General features: G+C 40.7%; 1 protein-coding gene across 1 annotated transcript in view; it reads left to right on the plus strand.

The window, feature by feature from the left end:
* Nucleotides 1-18,433, plus strand: part of si:ch73-211e3.1 (mastermind-like domain-containing protein 1) — a 67,512-nt gene that overhangs the window by 39,091 nt on the left and 9,988 nt on the right. Inside the window, exon 2 of the mRNA XM_026936021.3 lies at nt 2,003-3,661. Coding sequence (XP_026791822.1) covers nt 2,003-3,661 — 1,659 coding nt within the window. The remainder of the gene's footprint in view (nt 1-2,002; nt 3,662-18,433) is intronic.

Consider the following 18,433-nt stretch of genomic DNA (forward strand, 5'->3'; position numbering starts at 1 on the left):
TCAGCACTCCAGACTGCTGGAAGGTGAATCGAGGAGATACAAGAGTAAAAGTATTAGTTTGCATGTTTCGAACTTTGGTGTAGACAAAAAAGTGGGCTTCAAGTCATATAGCAAAAACGCTCAGCAAAAAATGAACCAGAGCCAAACTCATTACTGACACCAAAATGGCAGTAAGCTGTTGCTTACATATGAGGTAGTGTGTGTTTATGTGTGTTTTCCTACATACACTAGAAATAATGGTACTCAAAACAACCTCTCGGTGCCATCTCTCAAGAGCCATAATTATAAAGTATATGCATAGGATCATAAGGTTTGGATGAGAGGTCTGTGTGCTTTCTCTCTCCTTATAATGCGCACACACACACACACACACACACACACACATGCCTGCTCTCAGCGGTGACAGATGGTGGTGTCAGTCATAATGAGATAAATCCGATTGCTGCCGAATGAAAGATGTCCCTCCAATCCAGAAGGAGGGGGGATGAGGAGGGGAGGAGAGAGCAAGAGAATCGATGTGTCTGTGTCTGTATTGATGTGTTTGCTTAGAGTAAAATTGGCATGGAGGAAAAAATGTGTGTGCGTGTGTGTGTGTGTGCGTGTGCGTGTGCGTGAATGCCCGCGCGCGTGTGTGTGTGTGTGTGTGTGTGTGTGTAAGTATATGTGTGTGTGAGTGAGTGAGACAGAAAGAACAGCAACACTGAAATGATGGCTGAAGTAATTCATATTCTGTTACACATGCAGACACCCTTCCCCTTTGTCACGTGTCTAGCCCCCACAATCCTACCCATCTCTCTAACACACTCTCTCTCTCTCACACACACACATACATAACACACACAGCACAGCAGGGTGGACACTGCAGACAGCTTGGCGATACAGGGAAGGTGTGTCGACTGAATTCTATTGTTTTAGAATCTATGAGAAAACACATCTTGAGGAAAAAAAGAGAAAACAGGGTGATGAGAGGTGGAGGAGGAAGAGTGGAACGGAAAGAGTGTGTGTGTTTAGGAAGTTGATTACAAGGGTCACACCTCTTCCATTCAGATGAATACACTGTGCATATACGAATATACTGTATCTTGTATGTGCATAAAGTGGGCATTTTCTGTCAAGGAAATGGCTAAGAATGTCTTTGAAAATTTGTGTTCTTTCTCTTCGAGACACTTTCTGGAAGAGTACTAAGAAATTGAGGTTTAATGGTATCATGTGGTTATTATTATTAAATAAACTCATTCACTGTGCTTCTCTCTTTCTCACACCGACTGGATTGTGGGTTGCCTCTGTAAATACACTACTTTCTAGCATGACATTAGTCAAGGTATCCTTAGGCCATTTTCTTCAATTTCACACATCTTTAACTGGTCTTCAGCTGAATTAATCCACTATCACCATTTTGACCTCACAACTTTTCCTTTCAACTTGTACAATGGCTACATCTTTATCTATGCCTGTAGGCATCCTTTCTAGGCTATGTGGCTACAATAGTATAGTCGCTCTGTTTTGTTCCTGGTATGCATGTTTGCAAACATCTTGACATCTCTGAATGTCAGCGTGGGCTTTATGATTGGTGTCTTTTTAGTCTTAATCCACCAAGAGGGCTCTTCAGAGATCCAGGACTTAGAACTTGGGTAAATGTGATAGACTGACAAAGAGATGAGGCAATAATGGAAATGGTATGATGAATGATCCCTCTTCTGGCACAAATAGAAAGGCAGCTGAGTTGCTGATGTGATCAGTATCTATTCATCATTGATTATACCTCACACATGTATACTTATTGCTGTCTGTAAATATGGAATATTAAATGTTTGAATTCTGTGATTAAATGAGATACTCCACTGTTTGAGTAATATAGCATTTTTTTTTTTTGCTCATCCAGTACCTTGTCTGATACTTCATATGTAATCCGATGTCATGTTTGTGCAGAGCTTTACATGTATAAATTAATGGCAATACAATAGAAGTGGTTTCTAACAGTGTTATCTCTCTCTTCCCTAAGCTGCCAGGAGTGAAGAGGAAGCTGACTGGGGCTGTGGATGGTGCTGCTTCAGTAAACGGGATCTCTGAAACCTCAATGACCCAGGGCAGTGCCAAGCGACTATGCCTTGAGGATGTTACCCTGGCCATGGGTCCAAGCTATCCCCAACACCCCTTCCCCACTGGAACTGGGATGGGTAACCAAGGAAGTGGGCTAGAAGGAAACAGACTGAACAGTAATAATAATGGTTTGGGTTCTCCTTACACTATGCCTCCTAAGCCTAACCCTGGAGCAACTGCTGTAGGCTCAGGAAGTCTGGCACCTACCTATAATCCAAATGGGAACTCAGTAGCTCCTTCTGTAGAACAGGAGCTTCAAGAGATTCTGGATGAGCTTACAAAGAACCCAGACCCTTCTTTACCTGAGCTGGACATTGATAAGATCTTAGGAAACAAGGTAGATGAGCAAACAGGTAGTGCTGGAAGCTTTGCCCATCCAGAGGGGAGTGGAACTCCAAAACGTTCCCCACAAAGAGCTTCTCACCTGGAAGCCCACCTCACCCAATCCCCTGGTTTTCCCCAGGCAGGGTCTCCCCAGATGGGCCCTAGTCCAACTGGTGCTCCTTATACCCTACCCCATCCATCCAAACCAGTCCCTTCCCCACTTTCAGCATCACCCCTTTCTTCTTCTTCCTCCCAGGGCCAGAATCAAGCTCGATCACCAATGCTTTCAGCTCCACTTTCCAACCGGTCCACTTCCGGTTGGCGTGAAGTATCACGTGCCCAGCAGCTTCAGCAGTTGGCATCCAACAGTAAGCACCACTCCACCAGCAGTGGAGGGCCACCACCAGCTCAGTCAGGTTTGCCCTCACTGGGCCAGCAGGGATCCTCCTGGGCTGGTCCATCTCCCCCTTATCGGCCAGGGGACAAGCTTCCCAATTCATCCCCGCACCAGCAGCCCTTCAGCCCAGCCAGCAGCATCCAGAGTCCTCAAAGCTCTCTCATCTCCAGCATAACTCCAGCCCCATCTGCTGGACCTTCTCCCCCATATAGACCAGAAAAGCTTGCCAGTCCAGCTCTTGCTCAGCCACCCTTTAGCCCACAAAACTCACTTCTTCCAGGAAGTACTCCATCTGGAGGCTCAAATTCTGCTGTCCAGGGGTCCCAAGCAAATTATCTGAGTGGTATACCCCCAACATCAGGTTCCACAAGACCATCGCCCCCTTACCGAACAGAAAAACAACACCCTAGCCCAGCTGGTCCAACTCAGCCTGGAACCCAGCCTTCCACCCAGGGATGTCCCTTCAACTCGCAAAATAGTCAAGCACCCAACATGTCCAGTCAGCTCTACAAAGCCATCACAGCCAGCCAGCCTACCAGCAACAGTCTCAAAATACTCATGCAACAATCACAGACAAAATCTGCCCAGATGCAGCTCAGCAAAGGCACCCCCTGCAACATGGGTCCAGAAACTTTCTCTCTGAACAACACCAAGCCTTTACGGCATTTTGATCCTGAGCCTCATGCTTCCAAAATGGGGACCATTCCCTTGGGTGGATTCCACAATGGCAGCATGCAGTCCATACCACCTACATCGGCCACAGGGCATGTACATCTGCTTCAACAACGCACAATGCAGAGAGGGATGCAGGCAGATAGCATGTTACCCCATTGTGGAGAGGTGAGTACTTCTACTTTCTTTGTTTATTTATTTGTTTATTGAAGTAAAGATAGCAGGCACAGATATACAGTGCTTCAACAAACAACAGAATTTTACACACACACGACAGACAATATATCCTTAATAAAGGCCACAGATAAAGTTCTCGAAGGCTAACTAACAGAGTAGATTACTATTACCAGTGGTCACCAGTACAACATATATTTATGCAAAACCAATCCTGATAATCTTGATAGGTGTCAACAATACATGAATATGTTGGCTTTGGAACTCAGATTTTTATTGTTTTGTCCTACACTAAAGCATTGTTTTAGAAGGTCTACAGACTTAAGCAAAGAGTTGATGCCCATGATATAAACATTTCAGTTGACTGGAAGTAGCCAATAGATAATCCAATGACATGATATGAATAGAGTGAGAGAGAAAGCAAGATGTCTCAGTAGTTTTCCACTTGCTTGCTAAGGTTTAGGTATGACTGTTTAATGCATACTCACTGGGAAAGGTCATTTGAAATGAGGCAGGGAGGATGGGAGGGAGGGATAGGGTGGCACCACACAGTGTGTCTTGCTTGTACAAGGGGTCATTAAAGATTGTGTATATAGCAGTGTGTGTGCAAATGGGGGACTGGTGGATTAGGAAGCATCAGTGGTTAATTGAAAGGACAACAGAACAGAGAGCAGAGGAATGTGAGTCTTTGTATGGAATGCACATGCACAGTGCATCTATATTAATTAGGACTGGTCCAACAGTGTTCCATTTTCATGTAACAGTGTATGGTCTCTAAAGATAAAAAAGAGTTCATTAGCACAGGGGAGGGATTAGAAAGCCAAGAAAGAAGAGAGGAAACCTTTTACTCAGTATTTGTAATATATGCTGGCCCAGTTCATTTTCTATGAAAAAAGATCCATAGAAATAACTTGAACTTTTGTGTTAGGCTATATATTTGTCTACATTCTCTGTATTGTTTGTAAGTGTGTTTCTCTTTAGCAAGTATTATATCCCTTTTGTCATAACTCTGTGTGTGTGTGTGTGTGTGGGTTTATGCCTGCGCGTGTGTTTGCACAGGCTAATGGGAGAAATGATGTGATAATCTGTGTGCATTAAAGAGAGAATGAGAGGGTGCCTCTTGATGGGTGTGTGTGTTAGACAGGCACTAACGAGAGAAAGAGTGTGAGTGTGTAAATGTGTGTGTATAGAGTTTCAAAGTACCGCCGCAGCATTGTCTGTCACAGGCTGGCGCTCTGTTTGAAGACACAGTCCACCTCTTTGAGCCCAGTAACCCTCTTTCATCACTCCAATAAAAGATAATGAATTTTAGAGGAGGTGGGGGCAGCACTTTGGCAGGCATGGCTGCAAGCTTAAAGAGGCCCCTCTGACATGAGGGGAGGGAGAGAGAGAACAAACCTGTTAAGTCTAAACACACATATGCACATTGATAGGACTTCTATCCCTTAGATACTTAGAAAATAGAATATTAAATAGAATATTAACCAATTTTTTTCTCCATATGGACAATAGCACAAACTGTGTAGGAAAAGTTAGTGAGAAAATATGTTTGATTTTTGTTCATAGTTGTAATCTTTTCAAAATTAAAGAGAAGTTTAAAATGAATATATATATATATATATATATATATATATATAAATTTTTTGGTTGCACTTACAGTGTCAACATTATAAATTAGTGTTATATATACTGTAGGTAATCAGGATAGTCAGTAGCTGATTAGGTAATTACAGTGCAGCTATGTTATGATGTGAATGTTAATATGTTTACATCTCCGGTGAGAATTGTATAAATACGGCAGTACAGTCTTATTACAATATCAGTAATTGACCATTTAAAGATTATATCTACCAAATACGGTAATTGAGCCTGTGGTGTGACAGGTTTTACTTCCTATTATGGATTTCCTATGCAGACATTTGTTTTGCCAGATATATGTTTGATAGACGTGCCATGTGGTCATGTGGCTAATTACACTACCCACATGAAAACATTTGCATGAAATCAAGACACACTGATAATTTATATTATAGCTTGTCTTTCAGTTAAAACAAACCCCCTCCACACACACACACACAAACACACACACAACAGCGCTTAGAAGTTTAAAACTCATTACAAAAGGTGAAATTGTGACTGGCGGGATTAAATGGGTCAACTTATATAAGGCATGTAATGCATACATAAACGCTGTGTAAACACAGCCCAGTGAAAGTTGCCTGTAAAAACTGAAAGTGATGCACATCACAAGCTGATGACCTCCACATCTATTTACAGTAAGAGGAAGACATGAAGAAGAACTGAACCGTTATTGAGGTGTTTTTGTGAAAGCTCTACAAGAATGCAGTCGTTTTCCCAGCAGGAGATGCTTTCTCGGATTTGTTTACTGAAGTGGGGATCCCCTCCTCCCTACGTCTTTGTCTGCATTTCTCTCTCTCTCTCTCTCTCTCTCTCTCTCAGCCGTGTACTCTGGCTGAGGTTTGCATGTCAAGCCTGGCGGTTTGTAAAGGAAGTCTGTGCCTCTGTGTGAACAGAACAGAGGTGAGCTTGTCTTTATCTGTTCTCTTTATCTCTGTCTGTTCATCTTCATCCCTTCAGGCTGAGTGGAATCATAAAGAGTACATTCTCGCCCACATGCAGAAACAACAGTTTGTTGCTTTTTAATATTTACCATCCATCTTTCACCTGTGCTGCCTTATTAGTTCTTCTTTCCCTAACTTATTGCCGTCCTTTCTGCCTTGTTATGACAGATTGGCCTACGTGTGCGTGTGTGTGTGTGTGTGTGTGTGTGTGTGTGTGTGTGTGTGTGTGCGTGTGCTTGTGTGGTTGTGTGTGATTAATGCTGTTTATGAAGCTTCACAAGAATATTTTTGCCCTTCCTACCCTTGACTGTGCACATTCACTGCCTGCTGGTCTGCTTGTATCCTCTGTGTGTGTGTTCAGTCAGTGTGTGCACAGTTCCACCACCAGCAACTGTAATCCAACTATCAGTGAAGAACAGTTGCACTGGGTGCAGAGGCGGCACTGAGTGTGTTTGTTATGTGTTAGGCAGTGAAAGTGAGGCTAACTCTGGTGCAGAGAGGATAGAAGTTAGAAAAGGAAGGAAACAAGGACACATGTGCACACACACACACACACACACCCACACACAAACTTTGACCTCAGTTCTCTTTCACCATTTCTAATACCTTGTCCCCCACCCCCTTCCCATCCTGTGATTCTTGTCCTCTCTCTTTCTTTCTTTCTTTCTTTCTCCCCCTCTCTCTCTCTTTCTCTCTATCTCTCTCTCTCTCTCTTTCTCTCTCTCTTTCTGTCTCTCTCTCTATGTTGATGTCCTTCCTCCAAGGCTAAAAGGGGGAGGGGTTGAGACATGGAGACAGAGCAGAGAGAAAAAATATTGCATGCCTGCACCCTCCCCTAACACACCCGCACACACTCATACACACACACTCATACACACACACACGCACGCACACGGACCGACTCAGCAGGGAGTTGAGAGAGTAACCTTGTTTTGAGCTCCTCTCAGCTCAAGCACTTTAAACGTCTCTGAAAAGTGATTTGAGGACCTGTAACTTTAGTTGTGTGTATGTGTGTGTGTGTCAGAGAGAGAGAGAGAGAGAAAGAGAGAAGGAGAGAGATTGAGAGAGAGACAGCCAGCCAGACAGATAGACAGATAGAGGACCCTGTATGTTCTTCATGGTTTCTCTCCTATCTAACAGCACATGTAATAAGAATGTATTAATTAACTGCCAAGACTCCATTAATGTTTAAACCATGGCTTAATATATAATTTATTGCATGGCATCATTTTAACCTTTGATGCTCCTTTACATTTCTAACTCATACAGCTTATTATCCAGTAATTCCCTGGAGTACAGCCGCACTTCCCTGGAGTTTAGGAGGTTTAGTCTCAGCCTCAGTGGTATGTATCACACATATTTTAGCAGGCTACCGCTATCAACACTTTTCCACTGAAGTCTGGTTGAAGCTTTATCAAAATTTCTGGAACATTTTTGGTTTTTCTAAACACTAAGTGGTTCTCTGTTGTCCATCAAACAGGTTGGTGTTGGGGGGATGGGGGTGGGGGAGGGGGCAACAGGTGAGGTAGTAAACAGCAAGCAGAAATAGGTAAAAGTGCATGTTTCATTGTTGTCTGTCCAAACAAAATGGTAGCCTCGCTTCAGTTGAGACAAGGACATTGCAGTTTTCAGTGTCACCTCATCTCCGGAGGACAGCGTAGAACCCACACTTTAGTTAGCTACATGTTTCCTCAAGATAAAGCACATTAAAAGGGAAAATTCACCATATAATCAATATCTGATACCTGATGGTGTCTAAAATGTCAACATGTTGGTCTGGTTTCGGTTATTAACTATCGGTTTACTGCGTTACGCATCATGATGTTCGACCAGCTGTTGATAGTGGCTTCATCTCTACCTAAAGAGACTGATGCAGCAGCGCTTTAGTCCTTTAGTCTTTCCAGCTCTCTCACCTCCTCATCTGTACACTCTGCTCAAACAGATCAGGTTCCAAAGTTTCAACTTTCATGCTAATTCTACTGTCCTCCTTCAGCATTGTGCATGATATCTCGTCTATCGCTGACTAGCCGAACCGAGCTGGTCAGCGAAGGTGTGTCGTATAGCTGCACTGCATTCCGGATTTTATCTCCCCTATTTCTATGTTGGATTTCTCATGAATATGACATTGAACATCACTGAAAAATGATGAGTGAAAAGATACTGTTGCTCATTTGTTTTTAGTAGCTAACAACATGACCAAACATGATCATTATCACTTTTGAGATCACTGAAGTTTTTTTCTCCTATTAAACACCATTGTAGCTGAGATAGAAATGTCCCCCATGACATCAGAGTGACACACAGCAGCTATCTTTTCACAGGATTAACAAAAATACAGCACCGACCAACAAACTAGCCCATGAATTGCTAAACACACCACAAATATGCGTGATTCAGAATGGAGTTTTTCTTTAAGTTGACTTGAAAGAGAAAAATGACACCAAGCCCCTGATAAGAAATGCATACCACTAGGTTCCATTACAGTGCTGAGTTTCACTACTTATAGTAATGTGCAGTCCAACTTAGTGTCTTTCCTCATCACAGAGTGGAAGCTCCTGCTAATTTCTCCCATCTAGCCGACATTACTGGCCAATGGCTGTGGAGGTAGGCGGCCCATTCAGACATTTCGTGCGCTGCCAGGTGTCTGTTTTGAGTTAGCACCATTTTCATTTGACATCATTTATCATTACATCAATACTTACATCAATATTATATCATTTTATTGTAGTATCTCACAGCCAAACCCAGCAGATGTAGTGTCAGGCAGGTGGGCACTGTAGGTCATTAAACTGTATTTCTGTGGTTACAAAAGAAACTAAGAAAATGAAAGGGAAGAAATCAGACCGAGAATTCTCATAGTTAAGAGAGAAGAGCGTGTGAAGGAAAAGGCTGAGAGAGGGACAGAGAGGGGGCGGATGTGCAGAGACAGACAGAGGACAGGCAGACTGAACAACTTGGCGACTGACTTCTGGGACCTGGTTCTTACACACACACACACACACACACAGCAATTCACTAGGGTCCTGTTATTTTATGATCTGGATAAGAAACATTGCTTTACTGTTTCAAAAACAATATGTGTGTGTTCTCTTTGATATAGAAATGTGAAATTATGAACGGCTAAAAACAGAAGTAAAAAGAGTGAGTGAGAGAAAGTAACAGAAAAACAGGAAAACAGAAATCAGTTCTCAGCACTATAGTATCTCTCTCTCTCTCTCTCTCTCTCTCTCTCTCTCTGTTGTCGTCATACTACAAATTCCTGTTTAGTCTAGACTCCGGACTCCAGCAGTGGAGTCTCTCTGGTGTGTTTAGTATCTCTCAGACAAACATTCACTGCATTTGTGTGTGTGTGTGTGTGTGGGTTGCATTTGAGTATTTACAAGCCTTTAATTTTATACAGTCACAGACAGAGCAAACATTAACAGTAGTAACAGTAGAGCTACACTATGCATTCATATTTCATAAACCACAGAAGCTAAAAACTTGCTTAAGCAAAAAAAAAAAAAATCATAAGGCATTCATATCATTTCAGCCTGAACTTCATTATGTCTGATTCAGTTTTATTTCTAATAAACCAACATTATTTTCCTGCAGCTGATATTTTGAGACCTGGTGCTTCTAAAGTTCTGTCTATTTGTTATTTACATGCCATTGAACATATGTGATAAGTTTTACTTTGAAATCTTAATTAACAGTATCTGAAAATGTAAAGTTAAGTATCAGCTTTGACCTCACTTGTATGGCTCAATATTCTAAAATCACAGAATGGTTAGATAGAAGCTTCAAATATTTGTAATTTAAATTTGTAAAAAAAAATATATATATATATATATATATATATATATATATATATATATATATATATAATTAAAAAAAATTCAGCAGAATAATTGACACAGTGAAGCTGAATCTCAAATGGCATTGTATTCACTATATATGTTCCCTACCTAGGGTATAAGATAGTAACTGTGTAGAACCTACACAGTGGAATCTATATAGAACCTACATAATTTGACACACTTTGTTTTTATATTTAATTATTACTACATTTATTGAGAGATAAAAAGTTTAGGACATTCATGTTTCAGTAGATTTGAAGTAGAAAACAGTACGTTAAACATTTTTACCCTTGAATACATAAATATTATGAACGTTCGAGTTCGAGTAGTATCTGCTGTGTGTATGTGTGTGTGTGTGTGTGTGTGTGTGTGTGTTCTAGTATTACGCTGTTTTGATTGAGTCACTGATGTGATAGTTTGGACATTACTTTCCCTTATAATGGACGAAATATAATTTTTTATAAATGTAGAGAGAATATATGGTATTTTCAGTGTGTGTGTGTGTGTGTGCGTGTGTGTGTCCTTGTTACTTATGAGGCCATCCATCAGAGAGCTGAGATTGCTCTACTGCTGCATTTGTTCTGCACGAAGGCACTTTCCTGACAGGAGCCATCCAGTATTCAAAGACACAAACACACACATATAGATGCACACACACTCATGCAGTTTCTCCTGTGTTAGCTCTGATTCAGTCTCTTTTCTGCATGCTTCATTGGACTTCTGTGGATTTGTTTCATCTCTCTCTCTCTCTCTCTCTCTCTCTCTCTCTCCCTGTCATATTTTCTACTCTTCCTTCATTCTGCCTGACAGGCACTCATTTCTTGTTGTCTTTCCTTGCTTTCCATCAGAAGCCTTTTCTCAGGCATCCCACAGAGAAAGTGATGGATAGAGGGCAAAGAGAGATAAATAGAGAGAGAGAGAGAGAGAGAGAGAGAGAGAGAGAGAAATGGTGAAACTAAATGAGTTTTCAGTCTCTTGTTGCTCGTTTTTACTGAATGTTTTTATTCTTCAACACTAATGCTGGACTGGGGATGATATTTGACTGTTGACTAGTGTGTGTGTGTGTGTGTGTGTGTGACCCATGTACAACAGTTCATTAACTTCTTTTTTCCATCATTTAATATCTGCTTAGTTTCAAGTTGTTGTTTGTTATATCAGTGCTATATGTGTATTAACACACAGAAGATACACATTACTGATCTGAGGACAGACGTTCGTTTGAATCCTTAAATCAAATATACAGTATACTGCTGTGGTATGTATGTGTTAAGAATTCCACATTTTTGTATAGTTGGTGTAACCAGTAGAAGTTTAGTTTGTGGTTGATGTCACTGTGCCTTAAAATAGATTGTATAAAAGAGTGCTAAAATATGTCCTGGCCAGTTTGCTATGGAAATTCAACATGTTGATTTTTAATTAAAAAAAAAAAAAGACAGAGAATAGGGAAATAGGGAATAGAGTTTTATCTAATAAAAAAATTGCTATTAATTAATTAATATTTAAAATATTCTATAACACTTACGAAGGGTTCTGATATCTGACAAGTCTTGTTTTTCTCCTCCTCCTTGTGCATTTTTTCTTATATTGTGACACTTATGTAATATATACAGGTATCTAATGCTGGAGCACACAACTACACACACACACACACACACACACGCACAGCATGCTCTGTAGGTCAAAACACAAAGTGTTCACCCACACAAGTACTTATTGTTCTGAAAGACTACGGACTACAAGTGCTGAAAGAGTGACTGAGAGAGAGAGAGAGAGAGAGAGAGAGAGGGACGTGTGCAATGCGGCGAGGGTTCAGTCATAACATCGTGGTTAGTACTTGGCAGTTCTGAGTGTGAGGTCATTGACTGTGGGTAGTCTCCATCCTGCACACTCATTGGCTCACAGAGAGACAGGGGTGTGCCTGTGGTCTGGGAGTCAAACACAGGACTGTGTGTGTGTGTTTGTGTGTGTTTGTGTGTGTGTGTGTGAAGGAATCACACAAGCATGTTCATTTCTCACACCCTTGTTATATGAGCATATGGACAAAAGTAGGCCATGCATAATTAAAGAGTTTCCAACCAAAAAAAAAAAAGCTATATCCTTCAGAGAAATTGATTTATCTAACGCTACTCATGTGCGCTCTCCAGTAAAGCACAAGCACTTCTCTTTAATAATTGCTGTAATGACCTATTTAGTCATTAAATTGCTGTATTCAGGATGAGAGTGCTAATAAGTGCATATTTTATTGTCTATGAGTGCCTGCTGAGTCGTTGGGATGTGTTCTGGCGCTCAGTACGAGGATATAATACGATAATGGGATAGAGAGAGAAATAAACTGACAGAGATACAATACTTATCCTTTTCCACTTGACGAGAGAAACGTGTCTGAAAGTGAAGTGAGGACGGAGTGTGTTGTGTGTTTATGTGTTTGGACATCTGTCAGTCCTCACCCCGTGGGCGCAAAAACCTCAGACCTTGGCATGCAAAATCTCCCAACCAATTTAGCAAATGAAAGCATGTGTGTGGTGCTGCTGAGTACTGAATCACACAACAGGAGAGAGAGAGAGAGAGAGAGAGAATGAGAGCGAGAGAATATTTTTCAATCACACATTCTTCACAATGAACCTAATTCATTAAAGACTGCTATGCTTTACTAAAGGAACAATGGAGGAGAAAAGGGGGCAAGAGAAAGGAAATGGGAGGGAAGGTGAAAACGCACTCAAAACAGACAGAGAGAGAAAGAAGGGAAGAAGAGAGGGGGGATTTTGATGGGGCAGTTGGAGCTACAGGGCTGGTTGGGGTCTTTCTTTCTCTCAAACCGAGGGGTCCAGGATTTCCTCGTCTTCTCTTTACTAATAAGACAGAGGTGTCAAGCAGAGACTTGTGTGCCTGCTGAATCTGCTGGCTATGGAAAACACGCACACACACCCACACACACACATCCTCACACAAACACACCCACACACACACACAGATCTACAATGGGGTGCTTGTTTTTTTATAGCGCTTCCTTCCTACATGGCACAGCAAAAAAGTCCAGTGTTGGATTAATGACTATTGAGTTAAATTAACAGCCAGCGTGTTGAATCCAGTCTTTGCAGGTCACACAGAGAAGTGTTTGTGAAGCGTCTTTTAGTCGCCCGTCTCACAAAACAGATAGGCTTCCATTTTAACTAGGGATGCATCAATACCAATTTTTTTTCCGACAGAGTATAAGTACGTGTTTTTGGTACTCATCATTACTGATCCTGATGTAACCTACTTAGTAATAAAAAAAATCAGAGGTGTCATTGAACATTTGCTCTAGCTCCGGGGTTCTTCCTCATTTTAATCTTGGCTAATTCCCACCCACCAGCCAGTTCTCTCATATGACAGGCTAGAAGCTGAGGACGGTAAAGGATAAAACGTGCTTAATTCGAGACACACGTTTTGAAATTGAGGCCAGTTGAAGCCAGCCAACTACATCTTGGCAGCAGAACACACTCATAGGAAAGCTGTCTGCCCTCTTCCGCATACATGAGCTCACACACACCTACAATTGGCTAGTGTCATTACTTGGTTAGAACTCCACCCCTTCCACACTGATGGTATTGCGATCGTGTTTCTGTTGCGCCACTCAGGAGCCCGTTATTTAGTGCTGTGTGTGTTCCTCATGCTAAGGTTTATGTTTAAGATGTTATGAAGTTTAAACCTGATCTTTAAAAGCGAGCGTGAGGGGGTGGCTGAGCTGAGCACTCAGAGCGGTATCAGTAAGAGCAGTCATTAAAAATGAGCATGTGATGCCATGAATTGCACCTTGAATTATGAGCAAGGTGTCATCTGTTCAATAGCACTGCACTGTACACTAGGCTTCTGGCATATAGCAGCATGGTATTGGATTATTTGTTACGATTATGTGTAAATACCATTTCAGTCCACACCAGCTCTGTGAGATGCACAGCCCATTTATCCTGCTGTGTGAGCATGTGAGATCCATTTAAATCATACACTCCCACCCACTTTCTAGATTAGTTTTAAGTCAAGATCTATAACCGTGAGATTATAATAATGATACTCATTATACCAACATGGGTAATAGTTTATTTATTGTCCCACCCTCTCATATCTATGGATCACATCAGGCGCAATGTGTACGTTATTAATACTTCTTCTGTATTACACTCTGTTGCTGGGACTTATTCAATGTGGATTGTGGGTGTGTGTGTGTGTGAGATGGATGATAATAATCTGTATCATGTGTGTTATATCCACAATAACATGCATGATTACTGAAACACTGGCATCCCTCCAGTAGACACTGTGTGTGTGTGTGTGTGTCTACAGAAGTGATTTATTTTGGCAGCTGTAATCCTAACACACTTTCACAACATCTGCATGTTTGTGTACACAAGGTCATGACAGGAGCATGACAGCAAGGGAAAGAGGAGTGGGATGGGGGGGGGGGGGTGGAGGTGCAGAAGCAAATAGAGACAAAGAAAAATAATAGAAGGTGGAAATATTGGAAATAGAAAGCATGTATGTATTAGAGCTGGGTCATTTTTACAAACACCAAGATCAATTTGTTGCATTGATGATGTTACTGACATTGATGATATATCAGTCATTTCTTTGCTGAAATCAATGAAAATAGACAGGAGGCGTGGCTTTAAATCTTTAAAATGATTTTTTATTTAAATAGATTGAAATAATAGATTCATTTCCTATACATGCACATGTGTAGAATAAAGTAAATTTGTAATTTTCCTAATTAAATCTCGAAAAATGTACTAACATTTTAAATAATTTAGCATATTTTTGTTTATTGCCCAGCTCAGACTCTACAACACAGAATGTACAAATGATTAGTGACAAATGATTCTCAAATTTGGAGACAGTCTACAGCATGTTGAAAAGACTGTTATCAAAATGTGTGAGAAGTTACATCCGAATTCACCTTTGTGTGTGTGTGTGTGTGTGTGTGTGTATACATATGTGCGTGTGAATATAGTCTTGGGAAAGCATGCTGCAACTCAAACTGTAGCGCTGAGTGATGTTTAGCCCTTAGCCCCCCATCATTGTGTGCTAGTTTACACACACACACACACACACACACACACACACACACACACGGTTTAGAGGAAGGAAGTGCTGGAGTGCTGCTGATAGTTCCTGCAGGGTGAGAACCAGAGGAGGATTGAGTGTAGATCACCACATTGTGAAAAGTGTGTTTTAAACAACTCATTGTCTCTGGAGACAGAGAGGGAGAAAATAGAGATGGAGTTGTTGTAAGCTGCTGTCAGATGTGTAAACGTATTATGTTATCATGTTATTCCATTAGTAAAAGAAAACCAGGCAGCATTACTCAATCATAATCTCACACATAAGGAATGTGAGGAAAGTGTTTATAAAAAAGCAAACTGCCCTTGTTTAAACCAAGCGTCATTACCGTCATGCGCAATAAATCCTCTGATATATGAATGATACAGTGTAAACACATCTGCACTTATATCTACATTATATTTCTGCCCCTTTCATATATTATATTTTTGTTTGTACTTCAGGTTTTGTGTTGTGGTGTTGTGGTGTAATCAATGTTTCAGTTTAAAAAAAAAAAAAAAAAAATATATATATATATATATATATATATATATATATATATATATATATATATATATATATGTATAGAGAGAGAGAGAGAGAGAGAGAGAGAGAGAGAGGCTGTGTGTGTGTGTGTGTGTGTGTGTGTATGTGTGTGTAGAGTAGCTGTTATGCTTTCTTACCTGCAGCAAAAATGTCTCAGAGTATTAATCTTTCCGTTGACATCAGGGAAATGTGTGTGTGTGTGTGTGTGTGTGTGTGTGTGTGATAGATTAGATAGATCATATGGAGATGGAGAAAAGCACTGAAACACCCAGTAAAGCTATAGTGAAGTAAGGTTTAAATAACATTATAAAGATACTTTATTGTTTTTTATCTACTGAAATGATTGCTTAATAGAGATGTTTGACATGCAGGTAACTTCTAATATAACTTCTGCATAAAGTCTCTCTCAAATTCAAACTCTCTCAGTTCCTGCTCAAATCCTTTTGTTTTTGTAAGGTTGTTCACATCGTCTTTTAAATATCGCCTATATTTTCAACAAAAATCATGAGCTAGCTCATAGTCTCATGTGCCTGTGTGGCTCATTCCTAGTCTCTTTTGTGTTGAAAGTTTTTCCCCATGGTTATGGATGACAAAGGTATTTACATGTGTGCAACCTCATATTTATTCCCCAGGGAAACTGGATATGGTTAAACAACCTTTATCCTAACTGTAAGTTTATTAGGTTTTTCAACCTAAGAGTGATTCACAAAGCAGATAAACCTGTTAAAACTTAAAACAGATGTGAATAAAATCCACAAGGCGATGAAAGCCAATTCACTAGATGAACTCTAACCCAACATATCCGCCCATCTTGGAAGCATGCACCAGTAGAAAACAAGATCCTTGGATGGAGTCATATCTTTTTGGAAGACTAGACATGGATGAACTGCTCATGCTTACAGTTTCGGGACACCCTGTTACTGCAGTATGCATATATTTTAGCATTGTTTAATGTGAGCAAACAGGCTATCACACACGAGCTAAATGAACTGGCTAATAATATTCTATTTAACCAGATTACATGTTACTGCACTTAGCAATCTACAAAGATTAGTCAACGTATTCACTCACAAACAGCAGGCTAGCTATCTGGCTAAAGGTAACTGTTCACTGAACCGGTACCGACCAAGACCGAATCATGAACAATCCTATCAGTGCAATCAAGTTATTGTTGTTCTTCTTCTTTCGGCTGCTCCCGTTAGGGGTCGCCACAGCGGATCATTAGTCTGCATATTTGATTCGACACAGTTTTTACACCGGATGCCCTTCCTGATGCGACTCTCCCCAGTTTTATCCAGGCTTGGGACCGGCACTGGGAGTGCACTGTTGTTTGCAACCCCAATGGCTAGGGTTGGTTCCCTGGCTGGGAATCGAACCCGAGCCACTATTCTACTATATAAGTTAATCTGTTTACAATATTTAATGACAAGCTTTTTTAAAAGAGTGATTGTGTTGTTGGTGAAAGAAGCAGTACTTATAAATTCTCAGTCAGTCTCTGCTTTAGTCAGCTGCATAGGAGGACTGTTATCATTACTCAATATGTAAATTAACCCTCTTGTTAATATATAATATGACACATGCATATGTTGACAATTAGCTAAACATATTATGTAATTTGGGTTTTGCTTCATGTATTAAGTCAGTGAACTTTCATTTGTGTGTTGTTATGCGACATTATGTTATTATAACCTAATATGTTATTGAATTGGAATTAAATTTAGGAGTTTATCACAACCCCACTAGCACATCAGCCAATCACCACCACTGTTCATTCATGAATCCGTGGCAATGGGGTCAACCCCGCCCTCTCTCTTAGCTTAGGAATTCCTTAGTAAACGTTCCTTTAGCAGTTTCTTGAATAGGTTTTAAAAGAAGCAAACTCTTAGTTAAGAACTTTTAGGGCCACTTAGGAAAACTCTTAGTGGTAAGATTAGACTCTTTGTGAACACAGATTTCTTTCTGTATTTCTCTTGAAGCCTGAACCATTCAGTGTCCCATATACTGGTCCACACACACACACACACACACACACACACACACACACACACACCCTACTGCGACATATCCAATTCTAACCCTCAGGAGGGCTTCATGGGAACGACGCTCCTCGTCTCCTCTGTAGGTGGTCACCCTTGAACACAAAGGCTGGCTGCCTGAGCTGTCACACAGGCGGTGTGTGTGTATGTGTGTGCGTGTGTGTGTGGGTGTGTGTGTGTCAGTCCAGCTAGTGGACAGAAACTGGGGAAGAGAGGATTCACTCAGACCAACAAACAGGGTTGAGGGGAAAGAGATCAATAATGATTATGATAAAGGAAACACCATTATAGTGTAATTACAGTAATCCTGAACAGTTCATTTTTAACCTTAAAGGTTCAGCTACATAGAATAATAGATTTTTTCTTTTCCTTTTACATGCCCAAGAAACTATTTTTAAAAAAATATTTTAAAAAAAATATAATAAAAAATACTGGGAGTCCCATAACAATCCTTGGTACTCGCTAGTCAGCTAGCTAACTGCTAGTGTACCAGCTCGTTTTCATCACAGGCAGACACATATGGGGTTTCAGTAGCTGAGTTTTTATGTGTATGGTCATATTTCTGTATATTTATGTAACAGTATCTAAACCTATCAAAGATATCATAACACTTTTAGCTAAATGAGCTAGCTAGTTTAGCACACAGGCTTTGTGGCTAATTGTCTCCAGGTAGCATGTCCTCCTCATTAG

The sequence above is a fragment of the Pangasianodon hypophthalmus genome, chromosome 4, assembly GCF_027358585.1.
Source record: "Pangasianodon hypophthalmus isolate fPanHyp1 chromosome 4, fPanHyp1.pri, whole genome shotgun sequence".
Lineage (NCBI taxonomy): Eukaryota > Metazoa > Chordata > Actinopteri > Siluriformes > Pangasiidae > Pangasianodon > Pangasianodon hypophthalmus.